At 38.0% G+C, this 16974-nt stretch overlaps 1 protein-coding gene across 2 annotated transcripts in view; it reads left to right on the forward strand.

Annotated features, from left to right (window-relative positions):
- rxraa (retinoid X receptor, alpha a) overlaps nt 1–16974 on the forward strand; it is a 156573-nt gene that overhangs the window by 110438 nt on the left and 29161 nt on the right. Inside the window, exons 4-6 of one of the 2 annotated variants that reach the window (XM_047372393.1) lie at nt 2944–3094; nt 7989–8168; nt 16560–16744. In XM_047372393.1, the coding sequence (XP_047228349.1) occupies nt 2944–3094; nt 7989–8168; nt 16560–16744 (516 nt within the window). The remainder of the gene's footprint in view (nt 1–2943; nt 3095–7988; nt 8169–16559; nt 16745–16974) is intronic. The other variant, XM_047372394.1, reaches the window with a different exon arrangement.

The following is a 16974-nucleotide window of genomic DNA, read 5'->3' on the forward strand; positions in this document are numbered from 1 at the left end:
ACTCATACATAAAAAAGATACCTGTAAAGGGAACAAATGTGTAACTCCTAAAATTAATTCAGCCTAAAGCTTTCCGTTTTTTGACAGCTCACTTTGTTTATTTCACTATATTTTACAGCCTGAATTAGATAAATATTACTTTATTTATTTATTTTGTTTACATTTAATTTAACTTTGTCAGACCTGCAACTCTCACTCTTATTGGTTTAGGTGATAGGACTTAAATGTTACCTTTCCATTAGAACACACTGTGTTTCTGCAGGTGGATATGAGTCCAGTTTTCAAAGAATTTTAAAAAAGAGATACCCCAAGGCTCAATTGTAAGCCCTGTTTTAATTTGTATTTTCATTCATAAGATTGGGAAGAACATAGCTATGGCTAAAGTGCATCTTTATACAAATGACACCATACTTTACTCAATTGGCTTTAAACTGCCCTTGACCTGCTGTAGTCGTCACTGTTTTAGTTTGTTCTACATGTGAGGAAACCTGACTTCATATTCTTATCCAGAACTTAATCTCATATCTTAAATAATGTTTTTACCCAAAGAGGAGAACTTACTGAGAGTATTATCCTGCAAAAACTTTAACTGGACGATAGCCTTTCTTAAGAGTGCAAATTAAGCATTTAGTAAAGAAGCTGGATGTTGAAATAGGCTTTTATTTTTTTAAATAGGGCATTTCTTAATTTATTAATAGGAATAAACTTGTCTACATTTTTAAACATCCTTTATTATTGTGACATTATGTATAAGTATGCTGCCTGCACTGCACTTTAATTTTAAACCCTCTGTGTATCACTACTAGTTAGAATCTATTATAAATTCATTGTACAGCGTGCATCACTATGTACGTTTACACTGCAACTTAATGCTGTCATATCCCTTTGAGAGTTTAAAGCTCTTTTAAACATTTGGCTTGTACTTTGAATTTGTAATTGTGATCCTTCACCCTTTAGGCTTAATAATAAGCTGAGAACCTAAATGAAAAATGGTGTCAGGTGACATCAGTGAGTAATTAGACTAAGATTTGGTTACAAAAGCTGTTTATGCAAACATTTAAGACTCTCCAGCTTCAACTGAGAAATGAGCAAATAATGAAAATGATGCCATTGATAAATCATGTAATAACCTAATCACACTGTTGTGTATCAGCCTTTTATTTTAATGGTGTACAAAGATACATGACTAAAGTAGCATCACCTTTCTTCACATCTGATACTGTAGATACCATGACATGCTTAATTAGGTCTCCAGCCAATTCAGACTGCCACAGATGTTTTTGGAACTTGTTGAATAATTCTATGGCAACTTAGAAATGCCATATATACCACAAATATTGCACTTTGACCTGAGAGTAATGTTATTTATTCCCATGCTACAATATATCAATGCTGGGAAGCTGGTGGCTATCTCCAGCAGTCTACAGGCGAGAGGCGTGATACACCATGGACAAGTTGCCAGTCCATCGGAGGGCAACACAGAGACACACAGTCCAAACAACCAAGCACACACCCATTCACACTAAAGGGCAATTGAGAGCGACCAATTAACCTAACAGTCATGTTTTTAGACTGCGGGAGGAAGCCAGAGTACCCAGAGAGAACCAACGCATGCACAGGGAGAACATGCAATCTCCATGTAGAAAGACCCCCAGCCAGAAGGAGAACCCAGGACCTTCTTACTGCAAGGCAATAATAAGATTCTTCAGAGTTGACATTGACTTTTCCGAACTCAGCAAAGTCTAGGATGGACCTTAACATGACCGATAATCAATAATAGATCTTGTAAAAATAAGTATGAAAACAAAATGTTATTTGGCAATTAGAGTTGTATAATGGAAAGTATGCTATCAAATCTAGAAATAAAAGTGACATAATTTGCAGCCAAAGACTTGACTAATAAATAATGCTTCAAGTTGTGATTTCCAATGACCTTCTTTATTTCAGAGCTGTTTGGATTTTCTACTGTGTATACAAGAAAGAAGGAGAAGAAAAAACATTATTCTTCAATTGCGTCACTAACATTCTCTGTCAGATGACCATACACATGGCTTAGGAGATGTTTTATGATACAAAAACATGTTTATCTGGAAGGAACAAATGAGTCTTACCTAGTGATAGAGTTTCTTGCTGCTCCCAGACCACAGTCTCAACCCAAGAAAGTCGTTGTCCACATCAAGATTTCTCATTTATTGAAATATGATAATAAAACTTTCCATGCTAGCCATTGTGGCTGCTCTGCCAACTTGTGTTGAACTAGCAGACTTTTACTTTTTTCATTTTCTTATGAGGTAACTCTTTTGGCTAGCTTGTAACCCTTTAATATATTGCATTTAGAAATGCATACGGCCATGCAACAATTATCTTCTCTTTAACAGAAGGCAAAGAGATGCCTCTTTGGGATACATTGTATTAAAGCTTGTTTCCAACAGAAGTTATCAGTCGGCAGTTGAAGATGTATTAAAAAGTTAGTTTTCACTGCTGCTGCAACAAATGCTGCCTCTTTATTCTGCTGTGCTGTTAAATTTTGCAGTGTAGTTATGCCACAGCCGAACATTTTGGAGCCAGCAGGGCTTATTGGGGGCATGAATAAAAGAGTTTCTGGGGTTGAGTGGTGCAGCATCCTGCTGCGCCAGATTTAGATCTTAAACAGGGGCGAATAAGAGAGAGGAAATACACCGCAGGACCTATAAAAGGAGCTACTGGGACTGCTGAAAATTCAGTTTATATAATTTCCTTTTTTCTTTTGAAGTTTGGTAAATTGGTTAAAACTCTGCATAAAAAACTTTATTCTAATGTGTCTTTTGTGTAACAGTGGCGTCATTTATCTGCACAGGCACAACTCCTGTGCAGTGAGGTGTATAATGTTGCCTGTTTTGAGTTCAGAAGGGATGCTTTTGTGACCTGTCAGCGTGTGTGTTTGTGTGTGTGTTGATGTTTCAGCTGAACTCTCCGATGAACTCGGTCAGCAGCACAGAGGACATCAAGCCCCCGCTGGGGCTCAATGGCGTGATGAAGGTGCCCGCTCAGCCCTCGGGCACGGCCCTGTCCCTTACTAAACACATCTGCGCCATCTGCGGTGACCGCTCCTCAGGTGAGTGACATCACATTACTAGGACTGCTGGCTATAGAGTACAGGTGCAAGTTCATTTCATTCAGTAATTCAATTAAGAAAGTGAAATTCACATATTTCTATATTATTATATTATAATGATTTAGTATACACAGAGTGATGTATTTCAATAATTTTTGTATGTTTATTTCCTTACTAATGAAAACCCAAAGTTCACTTTCTCAGACACAGATCATTAACATCTGTGTTTATTAAGCAGGGTAATCAAAGAGTGCTGCATCCATTTATTTTGAGAAATTGAGTGAAAGGAAAAAATGAAGTACAAACTTACACAATGAACAGGCATGACCAAAGCCTGAAGAGGATAGTTAAACAAACCCTATTTGAGTATTAGAAGTAGATTCAAAAGGCATAGACTGTGAGTGGAATATATATAATTGGAAAGTTAAGTGGAAGAAAAAGGTGTTGCAGAAAAAGGTGAAGAAGCAACACCACACACAGACATATGTAGGACTTTGGCTACATCTGTTGGACTGATTAAAAAATATTTTAATAAGCAACTCCCAGCCTAGGAAAAAGCATTTCCATGAGCTGTGCAGTTAATTCACTCATTACACTCGTATGGTTTCATTTGCATGATTTAGTGCAACACACTCTTGGATCTTAATTTCCAATAAAATATTTTTATTTATTTCATTAAATTTTATTTAGACTGGTAATCTTATTGAGCCTGGTGGTTTCATTTACAAGAGAGACTTGTAACATGAACACAAGACATCAGTTACATCAAATACCATCACAATAATCAGAATAAACACTATAATTTTAGCATCTAAAGGGAACAGAGTTAAAAACATAACTTAAATGAAAAATTTTAATCTAAAAAGTGAACTTTGGACCACTGAGCAATAATCCAGTCCTGTTTCTCTTTAACCAAGAATAAACAGTTCTGATTGTCTCTCAGGAGTGGGTTAACAGAGAATGCAGGATTTGTAGCCCATTCACTTGCATTTAGATTTTTCGATACTTCACTTTTTCCTTTTACTAAACCTTCTATTAATATGCTTTGACACAGCACTCTGTGCTATCAGTCTCTTTTAGCAATGACCCTTTGAGGCTTACACTCCATGTCGGTGACTGGCTGCTGGACATTTGTCAAGTCAGCAACCTTTTTTTTTATTGTGAAGGCCATAACATATCCATAAATAACAAATCTACCCTAAACATCCTTCTTATTGGTTTCATGTTACATTCTAATTTTCTGAGAAACTGAATTTTGGATTTTTGTCAGCTGTAACTAACACTCAACAAAATTAACTGAAAACACTCTAGCCTACTCTCAAGGTTGTGCACTAATTATATCATTATCAGCTGTTGAACCCAGGAAACGTTTGAAATAATCTGTAAACAGCTTGGATGACACTATCTCTCAATATTACCTAATTAAAAGAAAGCTGGACTACCCAAAATCTTGCTTACACTGAAAACCTTCCGAAGGAGATCTAAACATGATCAGAGTGGTCAGCAACCCCGCTGACCACTCTGGCAGAACTACAGACTGCCTCTTCTTGCAGTGGGACTCCTCCTGGAAGGACAACAGTCAGTGTGATTCTTCTGAAATCTTGGCTATGTAGTAGGGAAGCCAGAGTTAGGCCACACTTGGAGAAAAGCACATTAAGGCTGCAGCATAAAGGCGCTTAAGAAAGAACATAAATCATAAGCCAAAAGATCATATAGTTTGAGGCAACCAAACCTCAAATCAGCTTCTACTGAAATAGAGAAATGCTGTGTGTGGGAAACCATACACAGCCCAACGTCGATGTCATTAGTGCAAGACATTCAACAGAGTTGCAGCTTGAGGCACAAACAAACAGATTTTCATGATAAAAACCAATTGCATCAGATAGAAATAAATTATTGTTGAACAAAAAAAAAACAATAAAATATTAATTTATTTTACATTTTTATACCTCATTACACAATTTGCGCTTTGACTTTAGGAGGTGTAAATCAGTCAAGAGGCAGTATTTATGCATACTGTCTAATTAAAAAGGATTCAAAATGTATTGGTGACATCTTTAGTATTCCCCTGTGATAAAGTAGAATCACATAGCTCGCTATGATTTAAAAAGTCAAATCTGAGATTGCTCATCTTGCTATTTCTAGAGCAATTTTTGACCTTTCACAAAACACATCTTCCTTCTTTCCAAAGTTATGATAATCATGGGTTATCATTTGGCCCAGAATTAACTCAGCACCTTCAACCAGAGGAAGTTTTAAGAATGAATAGCTGTTCGCCCAAGGGAATAACTCCCTGAAGTCTTCTTTGCAAAGTCAGGCAATTTCTCATTTTCCTTTTTTCAACAGTGAACAAATATATCTGTGTTTAATTATTTTTCTGGATATGGCAAAAAAAGAAGCTTTTAACCTTTAGTTGAATTTTGCTGTCATCCTGCGTCATCGGAGATGCTAGCAGCCAATGGGGGGAGGGAATCAAAACAGTGTTAAATAGCAAGTCATGCTTCATTTGGCATTGCTTAAAGGCTTTATTTATCTTCTCTGGTGGTCTGAGCAGCAGAGATTGAACAAAGAAACTATTTGAGCAATACTGAAGACAGCAAATGGGCCCTATCCATCATAAATAACAAAAGAAGTAGCTGTTGGGAACAAGAGGCAGACATGAGACCAGGGTCCTCGTATAAGCTGTCTTCACTCAGCCTTTGTTTCCTTTCACAACCATATTGTAAAATACAAACTTAAGACTCTACTCACTCTGATAGAACAACAAAGTAATATAGTTCAGGTGGTTATCAAACTACAGTTCCCATATACTGCTTACATAACTGTGTATTAGCCCTGTGTTGGAAATGTTCACTCACTTATTCACTCACTATGTCATCCAAACTATATACAGCAATAAGTAGTTGGTTGGGGTTAGCTGGGCATTTTTGCATTTTGATAACTGTTCTTAATTACTTATTCAGAGCTGTGTGCACCTGTAAAGTCCAGCAGGACACAAGGTTAAAAACAGAAGTAATTTTCATAGAGTACTGTGCAAAATTATTCCAACCCAATTCCATATTTTTATCTTACAGCCACAAACGTTTCATTTACTTTGTGGGGATTTTACATCCCACACCAACACACAATACTAGGTAACTGTCATGTGTAAAGAACAGGTTACAGGTTTTTGCATATGTTTACAAATAACAGTCTGAAATATGTAGCATGTATATGTATTCAGCCCCTTTTAAGTCAACAATTACAGCTGTGTATGTCTCTTAGGCCTTGAACAATGAAAATAATATCGTACACAAATGAGGTTTCTCAGAACATTTTCATCCACACCAACCCGCAGAACTACACCAAGGAGTGTTGTGTTAAACACTCCAGACGCATAGGGGGCAGTCTAACTGCAAAAATAAAACCTATGTCAGCCAATCAGAATCCTTCAAAACAATTATGACTTCCTGTTAGGTGTAAAACATGGCGCCAGAAGGTTCGTGTGGGAGCGAGAGCTGGTGTAAAGCAGCTGATCTCAAAGCGCTCTTTCTCCTCTGCCCCTCAATGTTTTGCAGCAGCAGGGCTTGTAAAACACAACCAACCAAAAGTGTCAGTTTTACTACACTGTACGGCCGAGTCTATAAACAGCGGTTGCACATTTGATGTCAGCGCCACAATATTTGTCGCAGACAGTGATGCGCCGAACCATAAAGGTCCGTTTGATCATGCACGCACGCAGGCTCAAAAACTGAGGGTTTTTTTCTCTCTAGTTTGGAGTTTTCATAAGTATTTGTTTTTACTGATGTAAAACGGAGCTTATGTGTGGATGAAAGGCCAAACCGCATAAAATGTTTTCCCAGATATCCACCTACGTATGGACAAGGCCTTAGGCTCTAGCATCTTTTTACATCGAGACGGAAATTTTTGCCAATTTTTCATAGCAGAAAAGCTCAAGTTCAGTCAGACTAGATGGAGAGCATCTGTGAGCAACAGTTGTCAAGGCTTGCTACAGATTCTTGATTAGATTTAGGCCTCGGTTTTGACTGAGCCATTATAACATGCATATGGTTTGATCTAGACCATTTTGTTGTAGCTCTGGTTGCATTTTTAGAGTTGTTATTCTGCTCTAAGATGAACCTCCACTCAAGTCTTTTGCAGCTGCTAACAGGTTTTCTTCCAGCATTTCCCTGTATCCAATTCTTTCTAACTTCCATGTTTCTGAAGAAGGAAGCATCTCCACAGCATGATGTTACCACCATCACGTTTTGCTGTAGGATGGTATGCTCAGGTTGATTTTTCACATTGAGGTTGGTGTGTTCAGGGTGATAATCAGTGTTAGTTTTCAGTTTTAGTTTAATGCAGTGATGTCTCAAGGCAATTTGCTTTACTTGATTTCTGTTTCAGACTAAAGGGAGCTGAATACATATGCATGCCACAATTTTAAGATTTTTATTTGTAAAAAGCTTTTCATTCACAGTCATAACTTTCTCCATGTTGGTCTGGGATATAATATTCCAATAAGATACATTAAAGTCTGTGGTTGAAGTGTGACAAAATGAAAAAAAGAGGTCAGAGGTATTGGGAAAGTCTTATTGGGCAGGTGTTTTTCTACCATTTCCTGCAAAACCAGTCATCTAGATATTGATTTTCTTTTTTTGCTATATTGCTTTGTATAGTGATTAATAATGAACCATATAGTGAATGAGTGGACGATAAAAACAACGCTTAGAACCGTTAACTTTATGTCAGTTGACAAAACTGTAAAAGTTACAATGCATGCCATGAATATTTTGGTGTTTCTGCAGTGATTTTTCCTAACTGTCACTGATGTGACACTTCTCCACAAAGCTTAACCCAGAAAATATCCTGTTAAAACCCAAAGCAAACATCCTTTGTCTTCCCCCATCCCCAGGAAAACACTATGGTGTCTACAGTTGTGAAGGTTGCAAAGGTTTCTTCAAAAGGACTGTGCGCAAGGACTTGACCTACACCTGCCGTGACAACAAGGACTGTGTTATCGATAAACGACAGAGGAACCGCTGTCAGTACTGCCGCTACCAGAAATGCTTGGCGATGGGCATGAAGAGAGAAGGTACAGCACATACCTTTGAGGATAAAGTCCTGCTTAAACATACCGTCAAAACCGTACAAATCTGCTTAAATCAAAAATAAAGTATCTATTTATGGTAACGGTTAGTAGTAAAGCCAGCAGAAAATATGACAAAGCATTTTTTTATTGTAGTAGCATAAACTAAAAAAAATACCACACAAAAAAAAAAAAAAGGATTGGAAAGATCTTCCTACATTGCTCACCATTTCTGCCATGGTGTCTTTGGATGAAGATAAAGAGCTAATTTTACTTGTATCTTTTGGAAAAACAAACAGAAGAGGTGTCATATAAGGCCATTAAACTGTACTAGGGTTGAGGCAGGGGAATACACCTGTCAGTGCAGTGCAGAGTGGTGGTGACGCTGTCCTCGCGACCAGCTGCTCAGAGCAGTGTGTCACATACATTGAGTTTGCCTAGAGTATGTGCTGACGTCCGTTGAGTCAAGTAAGTCTGACTATATGAGAGCCTATAGATTTTGTTTAATAGTTGGTTTTTATGTAGACTTGGTAACCACACGATGATACTCTTTGCTGCAGTACATTTTCAAGATTTTGTTACTTCATAATCCATTTTGCTCCCTGTTTGCTTGCTAGATAAATATGATCCTGACCCAGCTGTCTGGACAGTGGTTGAAGGAAATGCTACTCTGTGTAACACCATATTTATACCCCAGGGAAACAGAAAATTACTAAGATTACAAACTGAATGTTCCTAGAAACCTTAATCTACTTAAAAAAAGGAAAGCATTCATGTAAAAGAAAGGCTGCAGTTACATTAATTTTTAAGGAATTCATAGGAGTACCAATAATAACGGCATAGGTAATTTTCTTTAAAAAAAACTATTACTTCTTAACATGTAGGATGTTTTCCACTGAATAAAATGTCAGTCAGATTAAAGGCTGGATTTATTCCAATCATCTTTGGTTTTTGTGTTCGTGTAAATGTAGTCAGACAGTTAAAATTAAACGTGCAAAAAGCCATTTAAAAAAATTTCCAGCTCAAAGAGCATTCACCATATGTGCACACACTAATGCTTGTTGTTTTCTTCAGCTCCTTATTAAACAAAGTTTGGGATGTTGCTGCTCATTATCTTAGATTCTGTTTTCCTATTGTAGTGAAAAACTGCAATTATGACACTTTTAGTTTTATAGCGAAACTCCACTTATTGTATTGTCCGGGCTACCGCACCCTGCTGGCGGTCAGACGCCTCGGAGCCCCTCCGGTCCTTTGGAACCCCGGAAACAGTCACTCACTCTATCTAAATACTATTAAAGTATTAGAATTATGAATCTGCGAATATTATTTAATATTTAACATTAATATTTTAATATTTTATCAAATAATATTTCGGTCTGTTAAGGGTTGTCCTGTGAATACCAGCCCAGTAAGGCGATGGTATTAGGACAAAATAGAAAGGTGTGAGACAAGCTCTGACATTATTGAACAGCATGAATTCTGCACATATATGGAATGAATTCACACAATTTCTTAAAATACAAGAATTTATTAACAAAAATAAGTCAACTTAAAGTCAAACATATTTCAATCAACAAACTCTTTACTATGCTAAAACAATCCAAACTAAACTACCAAGCAGAATTAAAGAATAACGAAGACTAATGGGCTGTGTACAATATATAAAAGTTGATTAAAGATGATTGAAATCATGACCAAAAGAGTGATGCAACATTACCATGCAATGTTATTTATGTTTGAGGACCAAGGATTATCTTGAAGAATCTGGAAATGAAGTTAAGTTAGTCTTGGAACCAACTTAGACAATAATCAGCAAATGTTTAGACAACCCTTCACAATGCAAGATCAGATAAAATATTATTTCAATAAAATAATGTTTTAAATAATGATCTGCTGAATAAAACCAATCTTCTGGATGACCATTTCTCAACAGAGTCTCATTAGCTGCCTTTATTTATTGAAATAATATTTGAAGAAATATTATTAAGGGAGTATTTTGGAACGAGCCAAATCTTTCTGGAGAAATTGGGCTTAATGGTGTTTACTTAGTTATCAAATTTAGTAAAATGATGTTTAGGGACTATTATTCACTAGCTTGAAAACTAACAACCTTTCTGTTAAATACTCTGTAGTAGCAAGCACGTGTTCTTACCGGTTAGCAGTTGAGCTAACAAAAGAAGCTGATAGCTTAGCACCAGACTCAAACACACACCTTTAAAATACCAGGGCTAATAAAAGGGTTAAAATGCATAAGCGCGGACGGCGCGTTATGATCAATGTTCTGTTTAAAATCACCCTTTAAATAAAGTTTGTCTTAACTTAAAAAACATACAAAGAACACAAACAGGGCACGTGTGCTGCAGATAGCCTCCTAGCACTAAGATAGCCGAGTTTCACACAAACAAAACTTCATAAAATGAAAAACATTTAGATCATTTCATCCTAACTGTTAATCTGTTAACCCAAAACACTTAACCTCATGAATTGTGGTGAGGAATGTTGTCCAAGCGACGAAGTTTGAAGAAGGTATCCACAGTGAACAAAGGTTAGCCACAGCTGACCTCCTTAGCTGTGGGGGGGGTTGAAGGTGCTCTGTGAACAAAGGGTTAGCTTCCCGCTAACCTCCATCTGTGGATGAAGAACGGCTCGTTGTGTCCGCCAACCACACTGCACGGTGGTGCGGTCTCTGCTGTCTTCCTTCCAGACTGGGAGACGCTCCGCTCGGCTTCATAGAGTCCGCTTCTCTGTAGGGAACTTCTCTGGGACAATTTGCTTCTGCAGGCCTCAGAGGAAAAAGTAAGCAACTCTTACACCTTAATTTCCCCGTTCATGAATGAAAATACTGGATACACAGACAGTATTTCATTCGTACTTATCTTTGCATATGATCGATGATCGTATGGCTTCCTTGGATCCAGTTGAAGAGTTTATGTCTGTTTGCCAGCAAAGAGACATCAGCGCGTTTGTCTCCCCTATCCAGTCCCTCTGGAAGGCCGTGTGGAAGAGGGCGGATGTAGCAACAGCTGTGCTTTTATTTGGGTAGTGGCGTCACAGGAAGTCCGCAGTTATCCCGTTTCCTGGCTGTGCCGGAAGAATGTTAATGCACTTTATTTTGAAAGTTCCAGAAAAGTCCGTACCGGAGTTTAATGTTGAAATCCATGGCTGTGGGTCCCAACAAAAGGAACTACTCTCAACCAGTTTCTAACTTTTAGCTCCATTAATCTGAATTAAGGCAGAGGAACGATTATAGAGATCAGCACTGAGGCTCCCATCTCGGACCGTCGCCGTCTGTTAGAGCATGACGAAGAGCCTCGATAGAAGGTCACATGTAGTTTTATATCTGGCACTCCAATGCAATGGATGTTCCCTCCCTCAGTGATTATCAGTAGACTATGTGTCACCATTGTGGTGTCTATCTGTTAGATTGTGTAGTACCGGGCGTCCATCCTTAATCTAATTGTGTTGTGGCTTTCTAATCAACCTCGTTATACCGGCTGCTCCACTATCAAACATAGTGCCCCAACTTCAGGTCATTTTATGACAAACCTTGGGCCATTTATCCTTGTACTGTGTGTCTATGATCATTCTTATCCTATTGTAACAAAAGGGAAACCTTAGAACTAATACTTTACTTCACTATGGTATAAATGGGAAAAACAGCTATAAGCATATTAATAAAGGCTATTCCTAACAGTATCTTCTGTTTAAAGTTTTCTTTGTGGTTTCTGGGTTTTAGCATTGTGACCATGATTTAGCACTTGGCCTCCATGCAAATTATATCTACATACAAAAAACATAAACTTGAAGTGCAGGTAAAAAGAAATTGTCACTTAGTTCTCAACTTGCTTTAGCTGCCTTGTTCATCAGCTGAAAAGTCTAAAAACATATTTAAAATATTAATATTTGATGGAAGATGTTGTTTGAATGAATTAACAGTTAGGATATTGTCCCTCACCACTGGTATAAAACCTATTACTTTTTTTAATATAAAGTTGGAACATTGATGCATTTAATACCACAACTGAACAAGCACATCAAAGTAAAACTCCAAACATTTATCACCAAGACGTGTTGCTATGGTGATTTTTGCATGTCACATCTTCTCCACAAGGAAGACTGTCTGGTGTTTGATGATGGTGTTTCTCTGTATGCTTCTTACTTAATAAACAACTGTGATTAAAGTCTAAGATGGTCGATCAGATTTGAGAGGCACAGTGGAGACATCAGAGAATGGGCCACAGTGTGCTTTGGAACCAGAAGGGTTTTGTTATGTGTGGGGAAGAAAAACAAGCAGTGAGGTGTGAATTTTAACACTCCACGAAGGTGTTAAAAATATTCGTGCTCTCAGCAGTGCTGTTAAGCACTCCTTCGCACATTGAACAAATAAATCAATGTGTCCCTCCAATATGGTAAAGGGTTTTTTTTAATGGAGAGTGCATAGATTACACTGCCTTGCAAACATATTCACACCCTTGAGTCATTCTAAACTTTGCCATGTTAAAACCATAAATGTCCGTTTATTTTATTTTAATTTTACGTAATAGACCAACACAATGTAGTGCATAGTTTGGAAAAGGACGGAATATAAGACGTGGTCTTCAAAAGTAAAAAAAAAAAAAAAACTAAAATCTGAAAACTGTACGTAACCAACTTGTAAGTGTAGTTTTACAGCTGCCCTGCCAACATTTACATACGGGGCTCATAGGACTAAGAGTTTCACTGAAAAATGGGAACACATGGAATTGTCCGCAGGTTTCATAATTGCCCTATGTGAAAAACTCAAAATTCACTTATAGGTTTGATAAAATATAGGTTTAGAAATATAGGTATATATAGGGTTGATGCCCATCAGGACTGGATAAAAATTGAGACCCATAAAAGTATTTATTTTAAATTGATTTTCTTAAACAGATAATTTGAGACCCAACAAAGAATTGCACTGGGTGCCCAACTGGTTTGGTTGATATGAGTTGTATTTAGTCAGCTAAAGTGGGTTTTATACAAACAACCTATGGTATGTCCACTTAATACCCATCCAGCCTGCACATAGCCATTATGGGGCCCACATTTTGGCTATTTCTCTACCAGCTTTGCACACCTACAATCTGACATTTTTTCCCATTCTCTTTTTTGCAATATTACTTAAACTCTGTCAGATGAGATGGAAAGCATTTGTAAACCTCAAAGTCTGGTAACAGATTATCATTTGGATTTTGGTCTGGAATTTAAGGCCATTCTAGCACATGAATATGCTTTGAGCTAAACCATTGCAGTAGGTGTGTAGATGTGCATTATTCGTTCTAATTTGCAACTTCTAATGGAAGAGGATTGCACTGGATTATATTTAAGGGTTTTAAAGTAAATTTGCTTTAATACGCATACTTCATTTTTTTTACTTATTAAAAAAACCACCTTTTTAAGGCATGTGTGACACTGAGCATATTAAACAAAAGTGATAGCTTTGCTGTATCCATGCAGCTTTATTTTAGGGTTGTTTAGCTCAAACAAAGCGTTTTAGATTTCTCTCAGTTTTTCTTGACCTTATCTTGGCCTCCTTTTCCCTCCCGCATGCTTTTGTTTATGTCATTGTTGGGCTCCATACTCCTTTCGAGGATATTATCGTTTACTAGCTCTTGCCTCACTCGCCTTGCAACCTTAACCCCCCCGCACCCCGAGGGCTTTGGTTAGAGAACAAGGCAGCAGCAGTAGCCCAAAAGGCTAAGCGAATCCACAGAAAAACAAGATTAAATGAATTTATGCACTTCCAGTCAGGGGAGGAGTGGAGAAGAAGGATGAGGAGGGAAGAGGGGAGAATAAAGCTAACATGATTTCAGCCCTCCTCACCTCTCTGTGACTCTTGCACAAGTATTCTACCCTTGGGCTGACCTCCACTGCCAGACAGCCGTTCCTCCAAAAGTGGGGCCCCTTTCTCCTTCTCTTCTGACAACCTCTGCTTCCCTTTCCCTCACAACAAGACCAAGGCCTCTCCAGAACGTGAAATGGAAACCAGAGCAGGGAAAACTTAAGTAGGCAGGCCATCCAACACACTCGGTGTGTATTGCGTGTGTGTTAAGGGTGTGTATAGACCTGCATATTCACTTTAGCTTTCTAAAATCTTCCTTTTATATAACACTTATGTTAAACTCTATTAATCTGCGGTTGGAAAAAAAAAAAAAAATACAATACGCTAAAACTACAGTCTTTTGAAAAGACAAAAACATACTCATGCTGCTTTTTTTTCACTTGAGGGTGGACATGCGGTTTCTCCCGCCTCAGCTATGAGTCTCTCTGTCTGCCCCGCAACAAAATTATTTCCTGTCTCTGAGTCAATCAGCTGAATGAATCAACACAGTTGTATTTAAATCTTTTTTTTTGAATCCTCAACAATGCCATCATTGATTTCAGCTCCAGCTTTTATTGTTTTATAAGATGATCCGCCCTGTGTTTGTGGTGAGGGGAGGGTGTGAAGACTTACAGAACCTTGCAAAAGTATGCATAATCCTCAGACTTCAAAATTTTATTGTTATTTTATGTGGCAGAACAAGACAGATGGCTAATTGTGAAGTGGAATTCAAACTACTTTATTTAAAAAAAAATTTAAGTTCAAACTTTAAAAATTGCGGCATGCATTTGTATTAAACCCCCTTCGATCTAATCCCTATAAATATAAAGCAGTACAACCAATTGGTTTTATAAGTAACCTACATAGCAAGCAGAGTTCATCTGTGTGTAATTTAATCTCAGTATGAATCCAGCTGTTCTATAAAGGCCTCAGAGGTTTGTTAAAAAACATTAGTTAACAAACAGCATCATGTAGACCAAATAACACAGCAGACAGGTGAGGAAGTTGTAGAGACGTTTAAAGTTAGGGTATAGAGCAATATTCCAAACTTTAAACATCTCACACAGCTCTGCTCAATTTATCATCTGAAAATGGAAAGCGTATGGCACACCTGCAAACCTTTCAAGACAGACCAAGCAAGGAAAGCATTTTTCAGACAAGCAATAAAGAGGCCAATGGTCATTTTGGAGGAGCTTCAGAGATTCACAAGTCGGGTGGGAAAATTTGACAGGATTACTAGTTGTTATGCACTCCACAAATCTGGAAGTGTGGGGGGAAAAGCAATATTGAAAGAAAGCCATAAGAAGTCCTGCGTAGAGTTTGCCACAAGCCATGCAGGTAACACAACAAACCTTAACTGCTCATCACTCTGAAAAAAGCCCATCGTCATGCGTATACATGGGGGTGGCAGTATCATGCTGTAATAATGTTTTTCCTCAACAGAGACCGGGAAGAAGGTGGACGTTTATGGGAAGATGGGTGGATGCCCTTAAATGAAGGGCAATCCTGGAAGAAAACCTGTTATAAGCTGCAAAAGTCTTGAGACTCGGACTAAGGTCCACCTTCCAGGAGGACAACAACCTTAAACATACAGCCAGAAATTCAGTGGAATGGCTAATCAAAGCATAGACATGTGTTAGAATGGTCCAGTCCAAGTCCAGACCTAAATCCAATTGACAATCTGTGTCAAAACCTCAAAATTGATGTTCACAAATGTTATCCATCCAGTTTTAAGCTGAAGTTATTTCAGAAAGAATAATGGGCATACATTTCAGTCTCCAGATTTGTAAAGCTGGTATAGACACACCCCAAAAGACTGTAACTGCAGCGAAAGGTGGTCCCGCAAAGCACTGACTCAGGGAGGCTGAAAACAAGTGCACACCACACTTTTCAGATTTGTATTTTTCAAAAAATGTGAAAACCATGAATCATTCCATTTAATTTACAATTATACAATACAGTTAGTTGGCCTATGCATGAAATCCAACAAAAATACATTGAAGTTAGTGGTAGTAAGATGGCACGTTTAAACGATACGAATACTGTTGCAAAGCACTGTATTTGTGGTGTAAGAGAGAAGTGAAAGGCCTTGCATTATTTATGTGTAAAGGAAGGATTTGTGTATAAAAGGGTAATTGCTGTTTGTCATTGAGCACAACAGAAGAAAACAGGTTTCTTTGATGAGGAAACTGGAAGGAGTCCCTGAACATTTCTGTGCTGCTTTGTTGATCCTTATCTAGGTCTAAGGTGCCATTTATATTTAATGCACACTTTAAAAAATGGCTGTTGGCTGAACTAGACAAAAACTATAATTAAAAGGGATTTTTTGGTTTTGCATATAACTGTCAAGTTTTTAATACTTGGTTACTAATGTAGTTTTTTTCACCTAGAAAAGGTTCTGCTAAATGCAGCCTTTGAGGCTTTTGATGATAGCTATAGGTCTAAACTAAGCCCTTGCTTCGCAGTTAATAAAGAACAGTCTTTAGTCACACAACTGAAAGCTTGTTAATTAAGTGTTGACAACAAAAGTAAACAGCAGTAGTGAACGAAATCAGTTTTGTTACATGCAGCCGTCCAGGAGGAGCGACAGCGAGCCAAGGAAAAGAACGAAAACGAGGTGGAGTCTACAAGCTGCGTGAACGAGGACATGCCCGTGGAGAAGATCCTGGAGGCCGAGGAGGCAGTGGAGCCCAAAACCGAGACCTACATCGAGACCAACCTTGGCATGTCATCCAACTCGGTGAGTGCAGGTTCTTTGGCTTTTAATCACAAACTGTGTATTTCTCCAACAAGTCTGAAAATGGTCGCTGTTCTCCGCTTTTGCTTGTTCAATCCACCTAAATTTCAAAATCAGTTTATTATGTGTTATTTGTCAATAATATAAGACTTAGTAGAGATGCCCAGGCTTCCCTCTCACCAGCTCCTCCAGCTCCTCCGAGGGGTAGCCCAAGATGTTCCCAGGCCAGCCAA

This window comes from Girardinichthys multiradiatus, chromosome 8 (genome assembly GCF_021462225.1).
Source record: "Girardinichthys multiradiatus isolate DD_20200921_A chromosome 8, DD_fGirMul_XY1, whole genome shotgun sequence".
NCBI classification, from domain to species: domain Eukaryota; kingdom Metazoa; phylum Chordata; class Actinopteri; order Cyprinodontiformes; family Goodeidae; genus Girardinichthys; species Girardinichthys multiradiatus.